This window comes from Choloepus didactylus, chromosome 8 (genome assembly GCF_015220235.1).
Source record: "Choloepus didactylus isolate mChoDid1 chromosome 8, mChoDid1.pri, whole genome shotgun sequence".
In the NCBI taxonomy this organism is placed as follows: Eukaryota; Metazoa; Chordata; class Mammalia; order Pilosa; family Megalonychidae; genus Choloepus; species Choloepus didactylus.
The window spans coordinates 12,833,660-12,852,775 of NC_051314.1; the positions used below are offsets into that span (position 1 = coordinate 12,833,660).

Sequence of the window (19,116 nt, forward strand, 5' to 3'; positions counted from 1 at the left end):
TGAATACTGGTGCAAAAATTCTCAACAATATACTAGCAAACCCAAAGCAACAGCACATTAAAAGAATTGTACCTGAAGATCAAGTCAGATTTATCCAAGGTACTCAAGAGAATGAAACAAAACAAAACAAAACAAACAAACAAAACCCCAAACCAAAAAAATCCACATGATCATCTCAATCGAGGTAGAAAAGACATGTGACAAAATCCAACACACTTTCATGATAAAACACTCAGAAAACCAGAAACAGACTGGAATTTTCTCAAAACGATAAAGGGCTTTCTATGAAAAACCACAGCAAACATCATTCTCAATAGTGAAAGATTGAAAGCTTTCCCGCTAAGATAAGGCACAAGATAAGGATGCCCACTGTCACTACTGCTAGTCAACACTGTAGCGGAAGTTCTAGCCAGAGCAATTAGTCAAGAAAAAGAAATAAAAGGCATTCAAATGGGAAAGGAAGAAGTCAAATTTTCTGTTTGCAGATGATATGATCTTATATAGAGAAAATCCTGAAAAATTCCACAACAAAGCTACTAGAGCGAATAAACAAATTCAGCAAAGCTGCAGGATACAAGATCAATATGCCAGAATCACTGGGGTTTCTACATAGCAATAATGAACAATTTGAAGAAGAAAGTGTTTTAGTTTTCTGGCTGCAAATGCCACGCAATGGGTTGGCTTAAACAAGAGAAATTTATTGGTTCACGGTTTTGAGATTAGAAGAAGTCCAAAATCAAGGTGTCATCAAGGTGATGCTTTCTCCCAGAAGACTATGGTGTTCTGGGACTTGTTGCTGGTGATCCTTGGTTTTCTGTAACATGGCAGTGTACAAAGCGGCCTCTCCTGGCTTCTCCATTCTCTCCTGGGTCCCACTGACTTTCAGCTTCTGGCTGCTCCCTGTAGTTTTCTCTCTTTCCATGTCTTTCCCTATAAGGCCTTCCGTAATAGGATTAAGGCCCATCCTGAGTTAGTTGAGCCACACCCTAACTGAAATAACCTCATCAAAAATTCCTATTTACAAGAGTTCACACCCACAGGAATGGAATAAGTTTAATAACATGCTTCTGTGGGGTATAGAGCTCCAAGTCCACCACAAAATGGTATGAGAATATGATGACAGAACATTATCTATTGAATATCCCATCTGTTATAATACTTTTAAGTGTAAAAGTAGCTATTTACCCAGTTTTTGTGGATGAATAGCCATAGGAGGTAGAGGGACAATTGGGACACTGGAATCACTGACAAAAGAAAAGAACTAGTTATAACTTGGGGGGCCTATATTCCTGAGAAAGAAAAGGAAGAAATTCGACGTGGTAGTTATGAGAAATGTTACAGCACACTCAAACCAGTCTATTTAGGAGTGACTACTATTCGTTTGACCTAAGCCTGGGGGATTAAAGATTTTTTTGGTACTAAATTTTTATCTGCCAATTGTACTAAAGCAGTTAGAACTCAATGGCAACAACACGTTTGCTTAGAATAAGAGAACCTTAGGGGAATCAGGAGCTGGGCTAAGAGTAATTGGTCAGGCAGATTTGCTTTTAAACAGGAGGAAAGATACACCGATGACAAAACCTCCTAAAATGAACAGGGTGCCGTGAAGCCATCTTATTCCAGGAGTAAGGACAGAAGTGGGAAGCTGCTTGAAATGACAACAAAGCACTGACAAAATGCCTGTTACAACTAGAGCACACACAAAGACAACATGCCCAAACTCAGCAATGGGAATAAGCTTGCATGTTAATGCAAACTAGGTTATTAGATATCTTAATTGAAATGGAGTCCAAGGAATCCCAGGCACAATGGCCAGAGATTCTCACTGTAGAAACCCAGTTTACAACTTATGGGAGACTTATGGGCCACCTCAAGTCCACAGAAAATTTTAACTGGAGAATGCAAGCTGCTGAGGTGCTCTTTAATAGCTTTATCACCATGACTAAGTGCTAATCATTCTTTCCCTATAAGTGTAATTTGTGGGTACTGGACAAATTTTAAACAGGAATAGAGTGCTTTCCATGGTAGATAAATAGTTTCTGTTGTAGGACTCCTATCACTGGAACCAGCATTTGTTAAATCACATAAACTGAGAAAAGGGATTTGGCTATGTTCTCAAGATGTTTTGAATCCTGAAATAACAGAGATGGCTTCTGCTCTATTCTCCTATGAGAAATAATATATGACATATGAGAAAAGATGTTGAGAGGGACAAAATAATTATACCACAATTCTGTCCAATTTAAATTGTAACCATGGACCCAGAGTACTACATAGTACTATTAACATGGTGTAAAATGGGAGTCATAAGTAAAGTTTGTGGTAGAAGCTGATAAAACTTAGGATAATACTAATATTGATGATAAAATATATTGAGATATTGAAAGTCCCTCAGGATGTTATCTCTATGGAGGAGAACTGACCTGATGAAAATTTAGTCTTAATGATAGGTTAATTATGGTGCTGGTTCTTAAAAATTCCGTAGATGTGGACAGAATGTGGATAAAATATGAATAACTATAGATCCGGGAGGCAAAAGAACTGTGCAGTAACTACAAAAACATGAGAAACTATAATCGGATAGTACAATTGTCTGTTTAAACCCATACCTACCACTCACTGGTTATTGTAAATGTCTGAATTCTATGTGTGCATTTTGATTGTCTACTGATTATATGATACCACAAGGCAAGTAACTCCTGTCAAACTAGGGATTACTGTTTTATCAGAAAAAAAGCCTTGACAATAGGTCAGGGAGGTGGATTGTTCTGTGAGGGTTAATTCTAGCAGGCCTGGAATTAGCCTGAACTCTTCTGCTCAAGTTCCTGCACAGATTCTGGTCAAGGCACAAACATACTGATTAATAGTGTCATTTTTTTTTTTTTTAATCTTCATTTTATTGAGATATATTCACATACCATGCAGTCATACAAAACAAATCGTACTTTCAATTGTTCACAGTACCATTACATAGTTGTACATTCATCACCTAAATCAATCCCTCACACCTTCATTAGCACACACACAAAAATAACAAGAATAATAATTAGAGTGAAAAAGAGCAATTGAAGTAAAAAAGAACACTGGGTACCTTTGTCTGTTTGTTTGTTTGTTTCCTTCCCCTATTTTTCTACTCATCCATCCATAAACTAGACAAAGTGGAGTGTGGTCCTTATGGCTTTCCCAATCCCATTGTCACCCCTCATAAGCTACATTTTTATACAACTGTCTTCGAGATTCATGGGTTCTGGGTTGTAGTTTGATAGTTTCAGGTATCCACCACCAGCTACCCCAATTCTTTAGAACCTACAAAGGGTTGTCTAAAGTGTGCGTAAGAGTGCCCACCACAGTGACCTCTCCGCTCCTTTTGGAATCTCTGCTACTGAAGCTTATTTCATTTCCTTTCACACCCCCCTTTTGGTCAAGAAGATGTTCTCCGTCCCACGATGCCAGGTCTACATTCCTTCCCGGGAGTCATATTCCACGTTGCCAGGGAGATTCACTCCCCTGGGTGTCTGATCCCACGTAGGGGGGAGGGCACTGATTTCACCTTTCAAGTTGGCTTAACCAGAGAGAGAGGGCCACATCTGAGCAACAAAGAGGCATTTGGGAGGAGGCTCTTAGGCACAACCATAGGGAGGCCTAGCCTCTCCTTTGCAGCAACCGTCTTCCCAAGGGTAAAACCTATGGTAGAGGGCTCAACCCATCAAACCACCAGTCCCCTATGTCTGTGGTCATGTTAGCAACCATCGAGGTGGGGTAGGCCAATACCCCTGCATTCTCCACAGGCTCCTCAAGGGGGCACTACATCTTTTTTTCCTTGTTTTTCTTTTTTCTTTTTTTTAACTTTCCCTTCTTTTTTAAATCAACTGTATGAAAAAAAAGTTAGAAAGAAAACAAACATACAATAAAAGAACATTTCAAAGAGACCATAACAAGGGAGTAAGAAAAAGACAACTAACCTAAGATAACTGCTTAACTTCCAACATGTTCCTACTTTACCCCAAGAAAGTTACCTAATATAGCAACATTTCTGTGAACTTGTTCCTACTATATCCATCAGAAATTAACAGACCATAGTCATTCCTGGGCATCCCCAGAACGTTAAATAGCTTATCTGTTCTTGGATTTTTGTTCCCCCTTCCTTAATTGCTCTCTATTGCTAGTTCCCCTACATTCTACATTATAAACCATTTGTTTTACATTTTTCAAAGTTCACATTAGTGGTAGCATATAATATTTCTCTTTTTGTGCCTGGCTTATTTCGCTCAGCATTATGTCTTCAAGGTTCATCCATGTTGTCATATGTTTCACGAGATCGTTCCTTCTTACTGCCGCGTAGTATTCCATCGTGTGTATATACCACATTTTATTTATCCACTCATCTGTTGAAGGACATTTGGGTTGTTTCCATCTCTTGGCAATTGTGAATAATGCTGCTATGAACATTGGCGTGCAGATATCTGTTCGTGTCACTGCTTTCCGATCTTCCGGGTATATACCGAGAAGTGCAATCGCTGGATTGAAGGGTAACTCTATATCTAGTTTTCTAAGGAACTGCCAAACTGACTTCCAGAGTGGCTGAACCATTATACAGTCCCACCAACAATCAATAAGAGTTCCAATTTCTCCACATCCCCTCCAGCATTTGTAGTTTCCTGTTTGTTTAATGGCAGCCATTCTCATCGGTGTTAGATGGTATGTCATTGTGGTCTTAATTTGCATCTCTCTAATAGCTAGTGAAGCTGAACATTTTTTCATGTGTTTCTTGGCCATTTGTATTTCCTCTTCAGAGAACTGTCTTTTCATATCTTTTGCCCATTTTATAATTGGGCCGACTGTACTATTGTCATTGAGTTGTAGGATTTCTTTATATATGCAAGATTTCAGTCTTTTGTCAGATACATGGTTTCCAAAAATTTTTTCCCATTGAGTTGGCTGCCTCTTTACCTTTTTGAGGAATTCCTTTGAGGTGCAGAAACTTCTAAGCTTGAGGAGTTCCCATTTATCTATTTTTTCTTTTCTTGCTTGTGCTTTGGGTGTAAAGTCTAGGAAGTGGCCGCCTAATACAAGGTCTTGAAGATGTTTTCCTACATTATCTTCTAGGAGTTTTATGGTACTTTCTTTTATATTGAGATCTTTCGTCCATATTGAGTTAATTTTTGTGTAGGGGGTGAGGTAGGGGTCCTCTTTCATTCTTTTCGATATGGATATCCAACTCTCCCAGCCCCATTTGTTGAAAAGACCATTATGACTCAGTTCAGTGACTTTGGGGGCCTTATCAAAGATCAGTCGGCCATAGATCTGAGGGTCTATCTCTGAATTCTCAATTTTATTCCACTGATCTGTATGTCTATCTTTGTGCCAGTACCATGCTGTTTTGGCAACTGTGGCTTTATAATAAGCTTCAAAGTCAGGGAGTGTAAGTCCTCCCACTTCTTTTTTCTTTTTTAGAGTGTCTTTAGCAATTCGAGGCAGCTTCCCTTTCCAAATAAATTTGATAACTAGCTTTTCCAAGTCTGCAAAGTAGGTTGTTGGAATTTTGATTGGGATTGCATTGAATCTGTAGATGAGTTTGGGTAGAATTGACATCTTAATGACATTTAGTCTTCCTATCCATGAACATGGAATATTTTTCCATCTTTTAAGGTCCCCTTCTATTTCTTTTTTTTTTTAATCATCATTTTATTGAGATATATTCACATACCACGCAGTCATACAAAACAAATCGTACTTTCGATTGTTTACAGTACCATTACATAGTTGTACATTCATCACCTAAATCAATACCTGACAGCTTCATTAGCACACACACAAAAATAACAAGAATAACAATTAGAGTGAAAAAGAGCAACTGAAGTAAAAAAGAACACTGGTTTTGGTATTAGATTGATGTTAGCTTCATAAAATGAGTTAGGTAGTGTTCCATTTTCTTCAATGTTTTGAAAGAGTTTGAGTAAGATTGGTGTCAGTACTTTCTGGAAAGTTTGGTAGAATTCCCCTGTGAAGCCATCTGGCCCTGGGCATTTATTTGTGGGAAGATTTTTGATGACTGATTGGATCTCTTTGCTTGTGATGGGTTGGTTGAGGTCTTCTATTTCTTCTCTGGTCAGTCTAGGTTGTTCATATGTTTCCAGGAAATTGTCCATTTCTTCTACATTATCCAGTTTGTTGCCATACAGTTGTTCATAATATCCTCTTATAATTTTTTTAATTTCTTCAGGATCTGCAGTTATGTCACCTTTTCATTCATTATTTTGTTTATATGGGTCTTCTCTCTTTTTGATTTTGTCAGTCTAGCTAGGGGCTTGTCAATCTTGTTGATCTTCTCAAAGAACCAACTTTTGGTGATATTTATCCTCTCTATTGTTTTTTTGTTCTCTATGTCATTTATTTCTGCTTTAATCCTTGTTATTTCTTTTCTTGTACTTGCTTTAGGATTGGTTTGCTGTTCATTTTCTAGCTTCTTCAGTTGATCCATTAGTTCTTTGATTTTGGCTCTTTCTTCCTTTTTAATATATGCGTTTAGTGCTATAAATTTCCCCCTCAGCACTGCTTTTGCTGCATCCCATAGGTTTTGGTATGTTGTGTTCTCATTTTCATTCGTCTCTATATATTTAGCAATTTCTCTTGCTATTTCTTCGTTAACCCACTGATTGTTTAGGAGTGTGTTGTTTAACTTCCAGGTATTTGTGAATTTTCTAAGTCTCTGATGGTTATTGACTTCTAATTGTATTCCATTGTGGTCAGAGAATGTGCTTTGAATAATTTCAATCTTTTTAAATTTATTGAGGCTTGTTTTATGTCCCAGCATATGATCTATTCTGGAGAAAGTTCCGTGAGCAGTAGAAAAGTATGTGTATCCTGGTGATTTGGGATGTAATGTCCTGTATATGTCTGTTAAATCTAATTCATTTATCAGATTGTTTAGGTTTTCAATTTCCTTATTGGTCTTCTGTCTGGTTGATCTATCTATAGGAGAGAGTGATGTGTTGAAGTCTCCCACAATTATTGTGGAAACATCAATTGCTTCCTTTAGTTTTGCCAGTGTTTCTCTCATGTATTTTGTGGCACCTTGATTGGGTGCATAGACATTTACGATTGTTATTTCTTCTTGTTGAATTGCCCCTTTTATTAGTATGTAGTGGCCTTCTTTGTCTCTCAAAACATCCCTGCATTTAAAGTCTATTTTATCTGAGATTAATATTGCTACACCTGCTTTCTTTTGGCTGTAGCTTGCATGAAATATTTTTTCCATCCTTTCACTTTCAGTTTCTTTGTGTCCCTGTGTCTAAGATGAGTCTCTTGTATGCAACATATTGATGGTTCATTTTTTTTGATCCATTCTGCGAATCTATATCTTTTAATTGGGGAGTTTAATCCATTTACATTCAACGTTATAACCGTGAAGGCATTTCTTGAATCAGCCATCTTATCCTTTGGTTTATGTTTGTCATATTTTTCCCCTCTCTCTATTAATATCCTTTATTGTACCCATACCGAATCTCTTTAGTACTGAACCTTTCTCCAAGTCTCTCTGTCCTTTCTTTGTTTCTCTGTCTGTAGGGCTCCCTTGAGTATCTCCAGTAGGGCAGGTCTCTTGTTAGCAAATTCTCTCAGCATTTGTTTGTCTGTGAAAAATTTAAGCTCTCCCTCAAATTTGAAGGAGAGCTTTGCTGGATAAAGTATTCTTGGCTGGAAATTTTTCTTACTCAGAATTTTAAATATATCGTGCCACTGCCTTCTCACCTCCAAGGTGGCTGCTGAGTAGTCACTACTTAGTCTTATGCTGTTTCCTTTGTATGTGGTCAATTGCTTTTCTCTTGCTGCTTTCAGAACTTGCTCCTTCTCTTCTGTGTTTGACAGTGTGATCAGAATATGTCTCGGAGTGGGTTTATTTGGATTTATTCTATTTGGAGTTCGCTGAGCATTTATGATTTGTGTATTTATGTTGTTTAGAAGATTTGGGAAGTTTTCCCCAACAATTTCTTTGAATACTCTTCCTAGACCTTTACCCTTTTCTTCCCCTTCTGGAACACCAATGAGTCTTATATTCGGATGTTTCATGTTATCTATCATATTCCTGAGATCCATTTCGATTTTTTCAATTTTTTTCCCCATTCTTTCTTTTATGCTTTCATTTTCCATTCTGTCATCTTCCAGGTCACTGATTCGTTGTTCAACTTCCTCTAGTCTTGTACTATGAGTGTCCAGAATCTTTTTAATTTGGTCAACAGTTTCTTTAATTTCCATAAGATCATCCATTTTTTTATTTAGTCTTGCAATGTCTTCTTTATGCTCTTCTAGAGTCTTCTTGATATCCTTTGTATCCCGTACTGTGGTCTCATTGTTCATCTTTAGTTCTTTGAGTAGCTGCTCTAGGTGGTGTGTCTCTTCTGATGTTTTGATTTGGGTGCTTGGGCTTGGGTTATCCATATCATCTGGTTTTTTCATATGCTTTATAATTTTCTGCTGTTTTTGGCCTCTTGGCATTTGCTGAACTTGATAGGGTTCTTTTAGGATGTGTAGACCAACTGAAGTCCTTATCTCTAATTTATCAGATCTACAGCTTCGTGGAGTACACTTTCTCTAACTAACCAGCAGGTGGCATCCACGAGCCACCTGTTCTCCACAAGCCAGTTCTCCCCAGCTTAGCCTTTTTGGTGAGTGGGGGAGTGAGTCTTGTGGGGTCCAATTGGTGTACCGAGCTTGCATGTGTAGTTGGTGTTGCCTGCCCTGTATATGGGGCGTGTTTCTGGGTAGTCAGGGAGAGGGGGGTGGCTCTAACAATCAAATCTCCCTGGTGATCCTAGAGTTTTAAAGTTGCTGCAATAGTCTAATCCTTCAGTTCAGTCCTGCCACAGTTTGTTTCTGCCACTGACCCACAAGTCCTTGGTATTGGCGTATGGCTCCTGAGACTTGCAAGTGGGCCCCTCTTCCAGGCTGTGCACCCCGGGTCCTCTGTTGAGGGATGACTGTGCTATGTCACAGGTGAGTGCCATCCCCCCAGGGCAGTTCTGGGCTGCTGAGCTGTGTAGGGAGGCTCCCAGTCTGCAGAAATGCTGTCTGAATGGGGCTTTGTTAATTCACACTGCTCCACCTTCCCAACTCTGGGACAATCAGCTGAGGTTGCAGGGAAGGCTAATGTCCACGCCCAGTTTTGTGGTATGTGCCTTTTATTTGAAGCACTTCCGTCACACTGGGTTGTCTGGGGCAGCTCTGGGCTATGGGGCTGGCGATGGGCAGGAGTGTTTCCTGTCCACCAGGATGATGGCTGTGAGCGGACACCCCCCTTTTCTTGGGAAGTTGTGGTGTTTAGTGAATTTTCTCAGCCACTGGATTATTGCATTTTGTCTCAGAGCTCTCCTAGTTCTGCTCTTGACTTGACCTGCCCAAATTGCAAGTCTTTGAAGCTTTCTGTATTGGGCTTCTTAGAGTAATTGTTTAAGAAAAAGAAAAAAGGATTAAAAAAAAAAAAAAACAAAAAAGGGCCCTCCTCAGAGATCTAATGGGTTATTGAAATGCTAAGAGACAAAGCAACCAGGGCCATTAAGGAAAGGTCCACAGGGCAGAGAGATCAGCTTTTCTTCGGGATTTGCATATGAGCCTCAGGGCCTGAGCTCTGCCCTTCCCCTTTCTATGTTCACCAGAACTCCAAAAATCCTCCGCTTTTATTTTGGAGTTTTTCGTGTTGTTTTTTTCTATGCCTGTCTCCTCTCTGCTGGGCTGGCTGCTCTCAGATTCTCTGGTGTCTGGTCTCAGTCTATCTATGGTTGGAGTTTGGATCAGCAGAATGAGTTTCTGATAAGGGCTGCCACTGCAGTTCTCCCTTCTCCTTCCCGGAGCTGACAGCCCCTCCTCCCACGGGACTGAGCCTGGCAGGGAGGGGCGTGGGTCCCCTGGCCACAAAAACTTACAGATTTCGCTGATCTCAGCAGTTCCACGTTTTCATGAGTGTTGTATGAAGTATGCCCAAAGTCAGAGTGCTCTGTGGTGTCCAGTCCACGCCGTTCCTGGCTTTCTACCTACTTTCCTGGAGGAGTAACTAAAACATACAGCTCACCAGTCCGCCATCTTGCCCCGACTCCAATAGTGTCATTTTGTAACCATTGCTCTGAGGTGTGTTGAGGAAGTTTGTATCAGATTGTGAGTACTGATAACAGTGAGATTAATGGTCTGTACTTGGTCTGGTTGAGATCTTCAGAGGGCTTTGCTGTTATATAGTAGGAATATGCCTATGTGACCAGGAAAATGTAAAAATCCCCAGCTAAGATTCTATTTTGAGTTCCCTAGATGTGAGGTATTCTGTGTGTGCAATAATGGTTCTTGATCTGTGAGAGAAAATGCATCTTGCCCTGGCCCTTAATGGAGGGCAAAAGAAGCCTACCCCTGGCTTCTCTGGACTCTGGCTGTGAGACAGCCATTGGCTGTGAGGCATATGCTTAGTTTAATGTTGTTGTTATACTGTACTTTTACAATGTACCCTATCATAAAGTGTAGATTTATAAACATTGTCATTTTGGCTTCTATGAGATTTCAAACTCTGTTTATTATTAGTGTAGGTATCACAGGGAAAGGAAACAGATTAATTCATATTGTTTCAAGAAGAAACAACTAAGGTAGATGGGTAAAAGATACAAGAAGGCAGATTTACTTTGCCTTGCAAGCCACTGAGCAAGTCTCTAGACAGACTGGCTGAACAAATACGTAGAAGCTAGATGTTCATCTAGAAAGAAGACTACTACATCAGATATATGACCTCAAGGTGCCAGTGAACCGTAAGAGCTTATGGTTTTTAATTTGGAAAAAGCCATTTCAATAAGAACCTTACCTGTGATGTCAGCTTCCCAGCAATATGCATTCGCTCAATCTCTGCAGGAGATTTGATTAGCCGGAGGCGCTGAACCAGCTGCTGGACAGCCCGAACCTTGTTTTTGCTCCTGGCTTTGGCCTCAGTCAGAGGCTGCATGAAGTCACAGTGAAGCTGTGCATGAGAAGGTCTCATCCAGTCATACCAAATGGTATTTGTCTCAGCTTAAAATGAGAAGCAAAAAAAAAAACAAATTTAAGAAAAAAACTAACAGCAACAAGAAATATCAAACTGTCATAGTGGCTTGAACAAGAGTCACAACTTAAAACCTATAGTGTACAATTCGACTAGGTAGAGCACAAATTCTCTCAGGGCTGAAGTAATTGAAGGTTTCCTCACAGCAGGCCATGGGCAGCATTCCTTACAACCTAAATCTGGAGAGTTTCTATGGTTTGTAAGATTAAAGGAACTTAGGACAGTGTTGGGAAAAAATCCTGAAAACTCTGATTGGATACGTATTGGAGATACAAAGTCCTAACTATTTTCATTTAAAAATAAAAGTGGTTTTCCCTCATATTACAAGGGAAACACTAATCTGACTTTCAGTAGATAGAAATTAAATGGTTGTTATTTTTAAAAAGTAATAGCAGCCTCTATACCTATATATGAAGTCATAGCCCAACTTAGTTTTTTAAACTTTTAAATACATATAGTTTCATTAATCTTTTCCTTTGCCTAATGCTTTTATCCAGTAAACTACTAACATTAAGAACACCTGGTAGGATCTAAGATGGTGCATAGAGAGAAGTGGAAGCTAAGTAGTCCCCCTGGAACAACTAAAATAAAAACCAGAAACAACTAGTAAATAATCCAGAATAACTGCAGGAGGACAAATGTGACCGTACACTCATCATATACCAACCTGAATTGGGAGGAATGCCCGAGATCACAGCATAAAATCTGTAAGTAAAAACTGTGGATCCAAATCAAGAGACCCCTCCCCCACAGCCCGAGCTACAAAGCTTCACAGTGCCAGAGAGAAGCTTTCTCCCAGCAAGTGAATATAGCTCGGCTGAGCTCCAACTGGGGTTTTAATTAGCGAGTATGAACTGCTCACTATGAGGTACGAATCCCCAACTAGTAGACAGAGGCTTTGGGTGACGACTGACCTTGGAGAGCCGGAGGGTTGCCTCAGACTAGCTCTGTTCCTTTTTCGACTCAGTGGAGAAAGCCTCGGCCATTTTCAGTTCCCAGTTCTGTGACCCAGACAAGGGTATAGCACAGGCAGACAGAGACCACTGAAATGCTAATGACCTCCCCCTAAGGCGTCTATCTTCTCTAAGAGGAAAGGGGTGGGGCCCAGCTCTACTATCTGCCTTTCATTCAGAACTTAATACCAGTCAAGAATTATAGGCTAATCTTTGCATCAGGCAGAGAGCGCCCCTGCACGGCCCAGCGGCCCGGGGCTTCCCTTGAGGGACGACGTGCACTAGTGAAGTAGCACAGCTTTCCCTCAGCAGAGGTCCTGGAAGATCACAGTTGAGAAGGGGGTCCCGCTCGGAAAACCCAGGGACGCTACGTCAATGCCGGTGGTTTGTGGGTCAGTGACAAAGAAAATCTGGGGCAAAACTGAAATGAAGGCTTAGACTCTTATAACAGCCTTGAATCTCCGGGAACACCTGGGAGGTTTGAATACTAAAGCTGCCCTGCCTCCCTGACCACCCAGACACACGCCCCACGTTCAGGGCGGACAGCTCCAACAACAAACCCAAACTGAGTTCACCAACCAAATCCCACAAAAATCATCTCCCCACACACCACAGAGACAGAGTTGGGGAGAACTGACTTGAGGGGTATAGGTGACTCGCAGATGCCATCTGCTGGTTAGTTGGAGAAAGTGTACGCCACCAATTTGTATAGCTGAAAAATTAGATTGGTATTTTTTTTTACAACTTGAAAGAAACTTATCAAGCAAAGCAAATGCCAAGAGGCCAAAAACAACAGAAAATCTTAATGCATATGATAAAACCAGATAATATGGAGAACCCGATCCCAAACACCCAAATCAAAATATCAGAAGAGACACAGTACTTGGCACAATTAATCAAACAATTACAATCGAGGAACAAAAACATGGCACAGGATATAAAAGACATGAAGAAGACCATGGAACAGCATAAAAGGGACATAAAGAAGACCCTAAAAGAGCATAAAGAAGAAATTGCAAGATTAAATAAAAAAATAGAAGAGCTTATGGAAATAAAAGAAATTGTTGGCCAAATTAAAAAGATTCTGGATACTCATAATACAAGATTAGAGGAAGATGAACGACGACTCAGTGTCCTAGAGGTCCACAGAACAGAAAATGAAAGAACAAAAGAAAGAATAGAGAAAAAAATCGAAAATATCGAAAAGGATCTCAGGGATACAACAGATAAAATAAAACATCCAAATCTAAGACTCATTGGTGTTCCCAGAAGGGGAAGATAAGGGTAAAAGTCCAGACAGCATATTCAAAGAAATTGTCAGGGAAAACTTCCCAAACCTTCTACACAATATAAATACACAAAACATAAATGCCCAGCGAACTCCAAAGAGAATAAATCCAAATAAACCCACTCCGAGACATATTCTGATCAGTCTCTCAAATACTGAAGAGAAGGAGCAAGTTCTGAAAGCAGCAAGAGAAAGCAATTCACCACATACAAAGGAAACAACATAAGACTAAGTAGTGACTACTCAGCGGCCACCATGGAGGCGAGAAGGCAGTGTCATAACATATTTAAAACTCTGAGAGAGAAAAATTTCCAACCAAGAATACTTTATCCAGCAAAACTCTCCTTCAAATTTGAGGGAGAGCTTAAATTTTTCACAGACAAACAAATGCTGAGAGAGTTTGCTAATAAAAGACCTGCCCTATTTCAGATACTAAAGGGAGCCCCACCGACAGAGAAACAAAGAAAGGAGAAAGAGATAAAGAGAATTTTAACAGACATATATAGAACCTTACATCCCAAATCACCAGGACACTCAGTTTTCTCTAGTGATCACGGATCTTTCTCCAGAATGGACCATACGTTGGGACATAAACAAGCCTCAATAAATTAAAAAAAAACAAAAAAAAAAACAATTGAACATATTCAAAGCACAATCTCTGACCACAATGGAATACAAATAGAAGTCAGTAATTTTTGAATTGTAACTCCATTATTTACTTCCTACATGAGATAAAATACACAAACTCTAATGACAAATCAGTGGTTTTGAACTCAATGTAAAATATGTAATTTTTGACAAGAACTGTATAAAGGTGGGGGAATGGAGGAGTATAGGTACCTAGTTTATGTGTACTATGGAAATTAAGTTGGTATCAAAGAAAAACAACATCGTTATGGATTTAAAAGTTTAATTTTAAGCCCCACAGTAAACAGAAAGAAATTATCAGAGAATATGACCATGGAGATGAAAAGTAGAGTATGGGTTAAGAGAAATGGGGGAAGGGGCAATGGGGAGTTAAGAAATGAGTGTAGGGTTGCTGTTTGAGGTGAAGGGAAATTTCTAGTAATGGATGGTGGGAAGGTGATAGCATTACAGCATTCTAAATGTGATTAATCCCTAATGGAATGCTAGGGAGGGGGTGGAAAGGGAAGATTTAGGCTGTATATATTGTTTCCACAATTGAGGGGGGGGAAAAAAAAAGACAGTCTAAATAGATGACAATTGAATGCCAAGGATGACCCTGGATGGGATCTGAGGATGGAGGACAGGAGGCTCAAAGGGACACAGTTGAGACATAAGGAAAAGGAAATACAGAATGTAAGCTTTGTATCACTGTTGAATCTCTTGTACTTCTTAGCTGCGCTTAATGGGATTGAGTAAAAGAATGTTCTTGTTCATGGGAATTGTATATGTGAATTATAGTGTTTGTTCAAGGATGTGTGCAGCTAGCTCTCATATGTTAAGAAGACAGAGCAATAGATAATGGATGATAGACAGGGAGAGAGGTAGGGAGGGAGGGAGGGAGGGAAAGAAATAGCGGTGTGACAACATGTTAAAATTAGTGGATTGGGGTATCGGGGGAGGGGAGTCATGGTAATGCTGGAGTTCTGTGTATGGGGTTTGTATTGTTTTTGAAACTGTTCCTATAACTTTGAATTTATTTCAAAATAAAAAAAAAAAAAATACCTGGTAGATGAGAGTTGCTTCTGTGAAACACATTTTAAATGAGATTTTAACTATACCGGGTTAACAAAATTTAGACTGTCAAACATGACAGCCAGTAACTAATTCAAGAAATCATAAAGGTACACAGAAAATGATTCTGTATTCCACATTTACGTACACTTAGGAGACATCAGAAAGTTTCACTAATTTAGCTGAGTAATTATCACTGTAAAATAGAAAATATTTCTATAAAGTAATGAAAAGAATTAAAGAAAATGAATTAGTACTTACACATTCAAATAAATGCTTGCTTTCAAAGGAGACTTGGTAGGAAACAGTATACTCCATGATTGCTGGAAACATTTTTGGAATTCTCTTTTAGGAACTGTAGTCAGAGGTGTTTTACAAGCCATAGAAGAAAATCAGACTAAACTTTACAATCATACATTATTTTGGTCTAAAATCACTATTTTGCAACTTGATCATCTATCTTATTTCTCAAATTTGGCTCGTCAAAAACTTAAGATGCTTCAAAAATTATGACACCTCCCAGAGTTGAAGAATTACAACAATTACTAAGGATGGTTTATAATGTGGTATAAGTTGTAAAGTAAGTTCCAAAAGAAGAATCCCAAAACATTCTAAGTGATTGTAACATCACGAGAATAGTATCTATTTTGAGGGGCAAGAACTCAACTGAAGGTATAAACTGTGATTTGTTTGTTATAAATTAACTCAGAAAATCTAGAGCAGGATTTCTCAAACTTTAATGTGCATATGAATTACTTAAGAAACTTGTTAAAATGCAGATGCTGATTTAGTAGGTAGGAGAAATGGAGGCCTGAGATCTTACATTTCTAATATATTCCCAGGTTATGCTGATGGTAGTGATCCATGGATCACTCTGAAAATACTGCCTCCTTTTGAGAAGTTGTCAAAACATAAGAAGTGGTTGTCAAAGATCAACAAACTGGTCAGTAATACTGAAGAGTGGCCCATGCCTATCCTTCACATGGAAAGAAAATTCTTTCTCTCAGATTTCAAGCTATTCATTTAAAAAATGAATAATTAGTAAAGATTTATCAAATGAATAAATGTAATCCATAAAGTAGCTCAGTCTTCTGGAGAAGACTTATGTCCCCTCCATGGCAGTCAGGGAAATCCTGCTATGATAATCATTTTAGGAAACAGAACTTTAATCTAAACAGGAATTGGATGGTGAAGGCAAGGAAGGTCTTAACTTCAATCTGGCCTGTGATTTGACTTCTGATCTCATCTGTTACCTTTCAATTTTGGTACTAGATGTTGAAATTCCTCCAGTGTATAGGCTTCATCCACTCCAGTTAGAGCAATTGCTCCATCTGTGCCAGATCGTGGGCCATCCCAAAGTTCTCGACTGGGATCTCTCCGAGGTACAAAGAGCATGGCCTTGTGTGATGGTAACTGCTTGCCAGGGATGCTTTGGAGGACGAGAATGCTATCAGGCTCTTGGAATCCACATAGGTACAGAAAGTTGTTGTCTTGGTGAAAAGGGTAGGGGATATCATTGCTCATGTAGTATGTAGGGTTGGACAGCAGGACCACTGTCTGGTCAGTTCCACTCTGTCCTTGTGGTTCCTTTTGAATTAGAGACATCAGTTTGTGCCTGCGAAGTGCATATTCCACCTGGGATAGTCCTGGTGTCACCTCCCCTAGAAATGACAAAAAACAGTGATGTTTTGCATTTCCATAGTGCCAAAGTACTTAAAGTAACTCAATATTAGATGGAGACACCTAAGTTCAATTTATGCCAAATCTCATCATAACACCTGGAGAATTAAGAAATCAACCCAAGTTTCAAATTCCCAGTCAATTGCAAAACTTTGCAAGAAATGATAGTTAAATGTGGTCCTGCCTGAAAACTGGGATGAATGAATGAATCTGTTTGATTCATTCTTTTTCTCATTCAGTCAAATCCTTATTCAACACTATTACGTGGAAGCATTGTTAGGTATATAATCAAAGTTGCCCTGAAAATTCAATATTATGAGATGGAAAGAAGGCTCACATTCTCTGTGTATTACTTCTCCAAAAGAATGCAAGCTCCATGAAGACATAGATTTTTGTCTATTTGTTAAATAATATATATTTCCAAGGTTTGGAATATAGTGGGCATTTGATAAATACCTAAACGATCTATAGTTTTTAAAATAATAGAGCCTAAGGCCAAAAAGCATTCCTCAATTTCAAGAGCTGGAATAAATTTCTCCTTCTTCTGAATTCCAAGGCATAAGACCTTTCTAATAGGACTTGTCACATTCTACCTTGTATTAATAGTGAGGTGGGTATATATAAGCTCCTTGTGTGTCAGGGCCAGCTTTGTATCTTCTAAACACCCTAATAATATCATCTACTTCTTAGAATCAAATTAGATGAAACATGTGGTTTTCTCTAGAGAATCTTTTGAAAGCTATGGATAAATTCCACTCTGTAAATTGCATGTAGGCAAATAAAAAATTCTGACATACAATTTCAAGAGACTCAAATTCCCTTAAACCCACCCATAGGGCCCCAAAATACATAGATTAAGAACTGCCGTTATGAAGTGTCATGTGTCAGTTCTTAATGTTAGTACCTAGCAGACTGCTGGGCACTAACATAGTGATGAATGGTCAACACTTCCAATATGAAATGGAAATTATGCTTGTTTTTAATTTAGGTTCCAAACCAAAGACCCACAAAAACTGGGATGAATGAATGACTCACAAAAGTTGTATTCCTCAGCCTATACATAGCACTAATAGTGTGAAAGAGCATCTAAAGCTTCCTGGATGCTTACTGAATGTTAAGATGCTATTCTAAATTGTAGACATGTATCAACTCATTTAATCTTTAAAATAACTCTCTGCTGTGGGTTATAATCTTTACTACTGGTTGTAGCCAATCTGCAAGATGGTGCCCATGAGCCCCAGTCCCTGGTATTTACACCTTTGTATAGTTCCTTCCCACACTGTACTGGGGTTGGTCTGCTATATTCAACAGAATACAGCAGAAATACTGATATGTTGCTTTCAAGGAGAGGCAATAAGACATTGTAGCTTCTGTCTTGGATGCTTGTTCTCCTTCCCTTTGATCACTTAGTTTGGAGGAAGTCAATTGCTGAGTCGTGAGCAGCTATACAGAGATGCCCAAATGGTGAGGAACTGAGGGCTCCTGTTAACAGCCACATAAGCCATCTTGGGAGCAGATCCTCCAGCCCCAATCAAGACTTCATATGACACTTGCTTTATCCAATAGCCTGAGTGAAATCTCATGAGAGCCAGAGTCAGAAATCACCCAGCTAAGCTACTTCCAGAATCCTGGCCCTTGAAACTTTATTAGTTAATAAATATTCATAGTCTTCAGCTGCTAAGTTTTGGCAACAACAGATATCTAATATACCCCCATTCCACAGAAGAGGACACTGAGGCACAGAGAGATTAAATACATTTCCCATTGAAACAGAGCCAGTAAGTGGCAAACTGGGATCTGAGTTTAGGCAGCCTAGAACCAGAATCTGTGATTTTAACCACATACCTTACACCCTTTCTAAAAAATAACAAAAGCTTTTATTGAGTGCTGATAAATCTTGAGCTAAGTCAGGGGTGCATGAGTTTTTGTTTTATTCCTTAAACTATATATGTAGTCTCATATGGTCTTACACCTATGATATATTCTACAATAAATATTACTTGGCAACTTAAGAGTCAAGGATGGTTTATTTACACTTTTCTATCAGTTTAGCTGCCAGCACATAAGACTATTTTCATAAGAGTAGTATATTCCTATAGAAAAGGTAGAAATTCATTGTAATCCTACTACTAAAAAATAACCAGTTTTAACATTTCAGTATACTGTTCATCTATGCAGGATTTTTCTATTTTTGTGTATTTCTTTTTAAAGTTTTAAAAGAAGTGAGACTATTACACTGAACATACTGTTCTGTAATCTGCTTACTATTAGGCTTTTTGAACTGAATTTCATCTTCAGTGAACCTTCTTTATATGCTGGATGTTTCTAATGCTTACCTAGTTACTAGTAGTATAACCTTGGGCAAGGTACTTAACCTCTGAGCTCAATTTCTTCATCTGCAAAATTATATTGCCATAAGAACTTAATTAATC

The 19,116-nt window shown here is 38.9% G+C and overlaps 1 protein-coding gene across 6 annotated transcripts in view; it reads right to left on the reverse strand.

Moving 5' to 3' along the window:
* Nucleotides 1–19,116, reverse strand: part of XPNPEP3 (X-prolyl aminopeptidase 3) — a 121,587-nt gene that overhangs the window by 51,418 nt on the left and 51,053 nt on the right. For all 6 annotated transcript variants that reach the window (XM_037846658.1, XM_037846656.1, XM_037846657.1 and 3 more), the window contains 2 exons: nt 16,258–16,665; nt 10,832–11,034 (listed from right to left, as the gene is read on the reverse strand). In XM_037846658.1, coding sequence (XP_037702586.1) covers nt 10,832–11,034; nt 16,258–16,665 — 611 coding nt within the window. The remainder of the gene's footprint in view (nt 1–10,831; nt 11,035–16,257; nt 16,666–19,116) is intronic.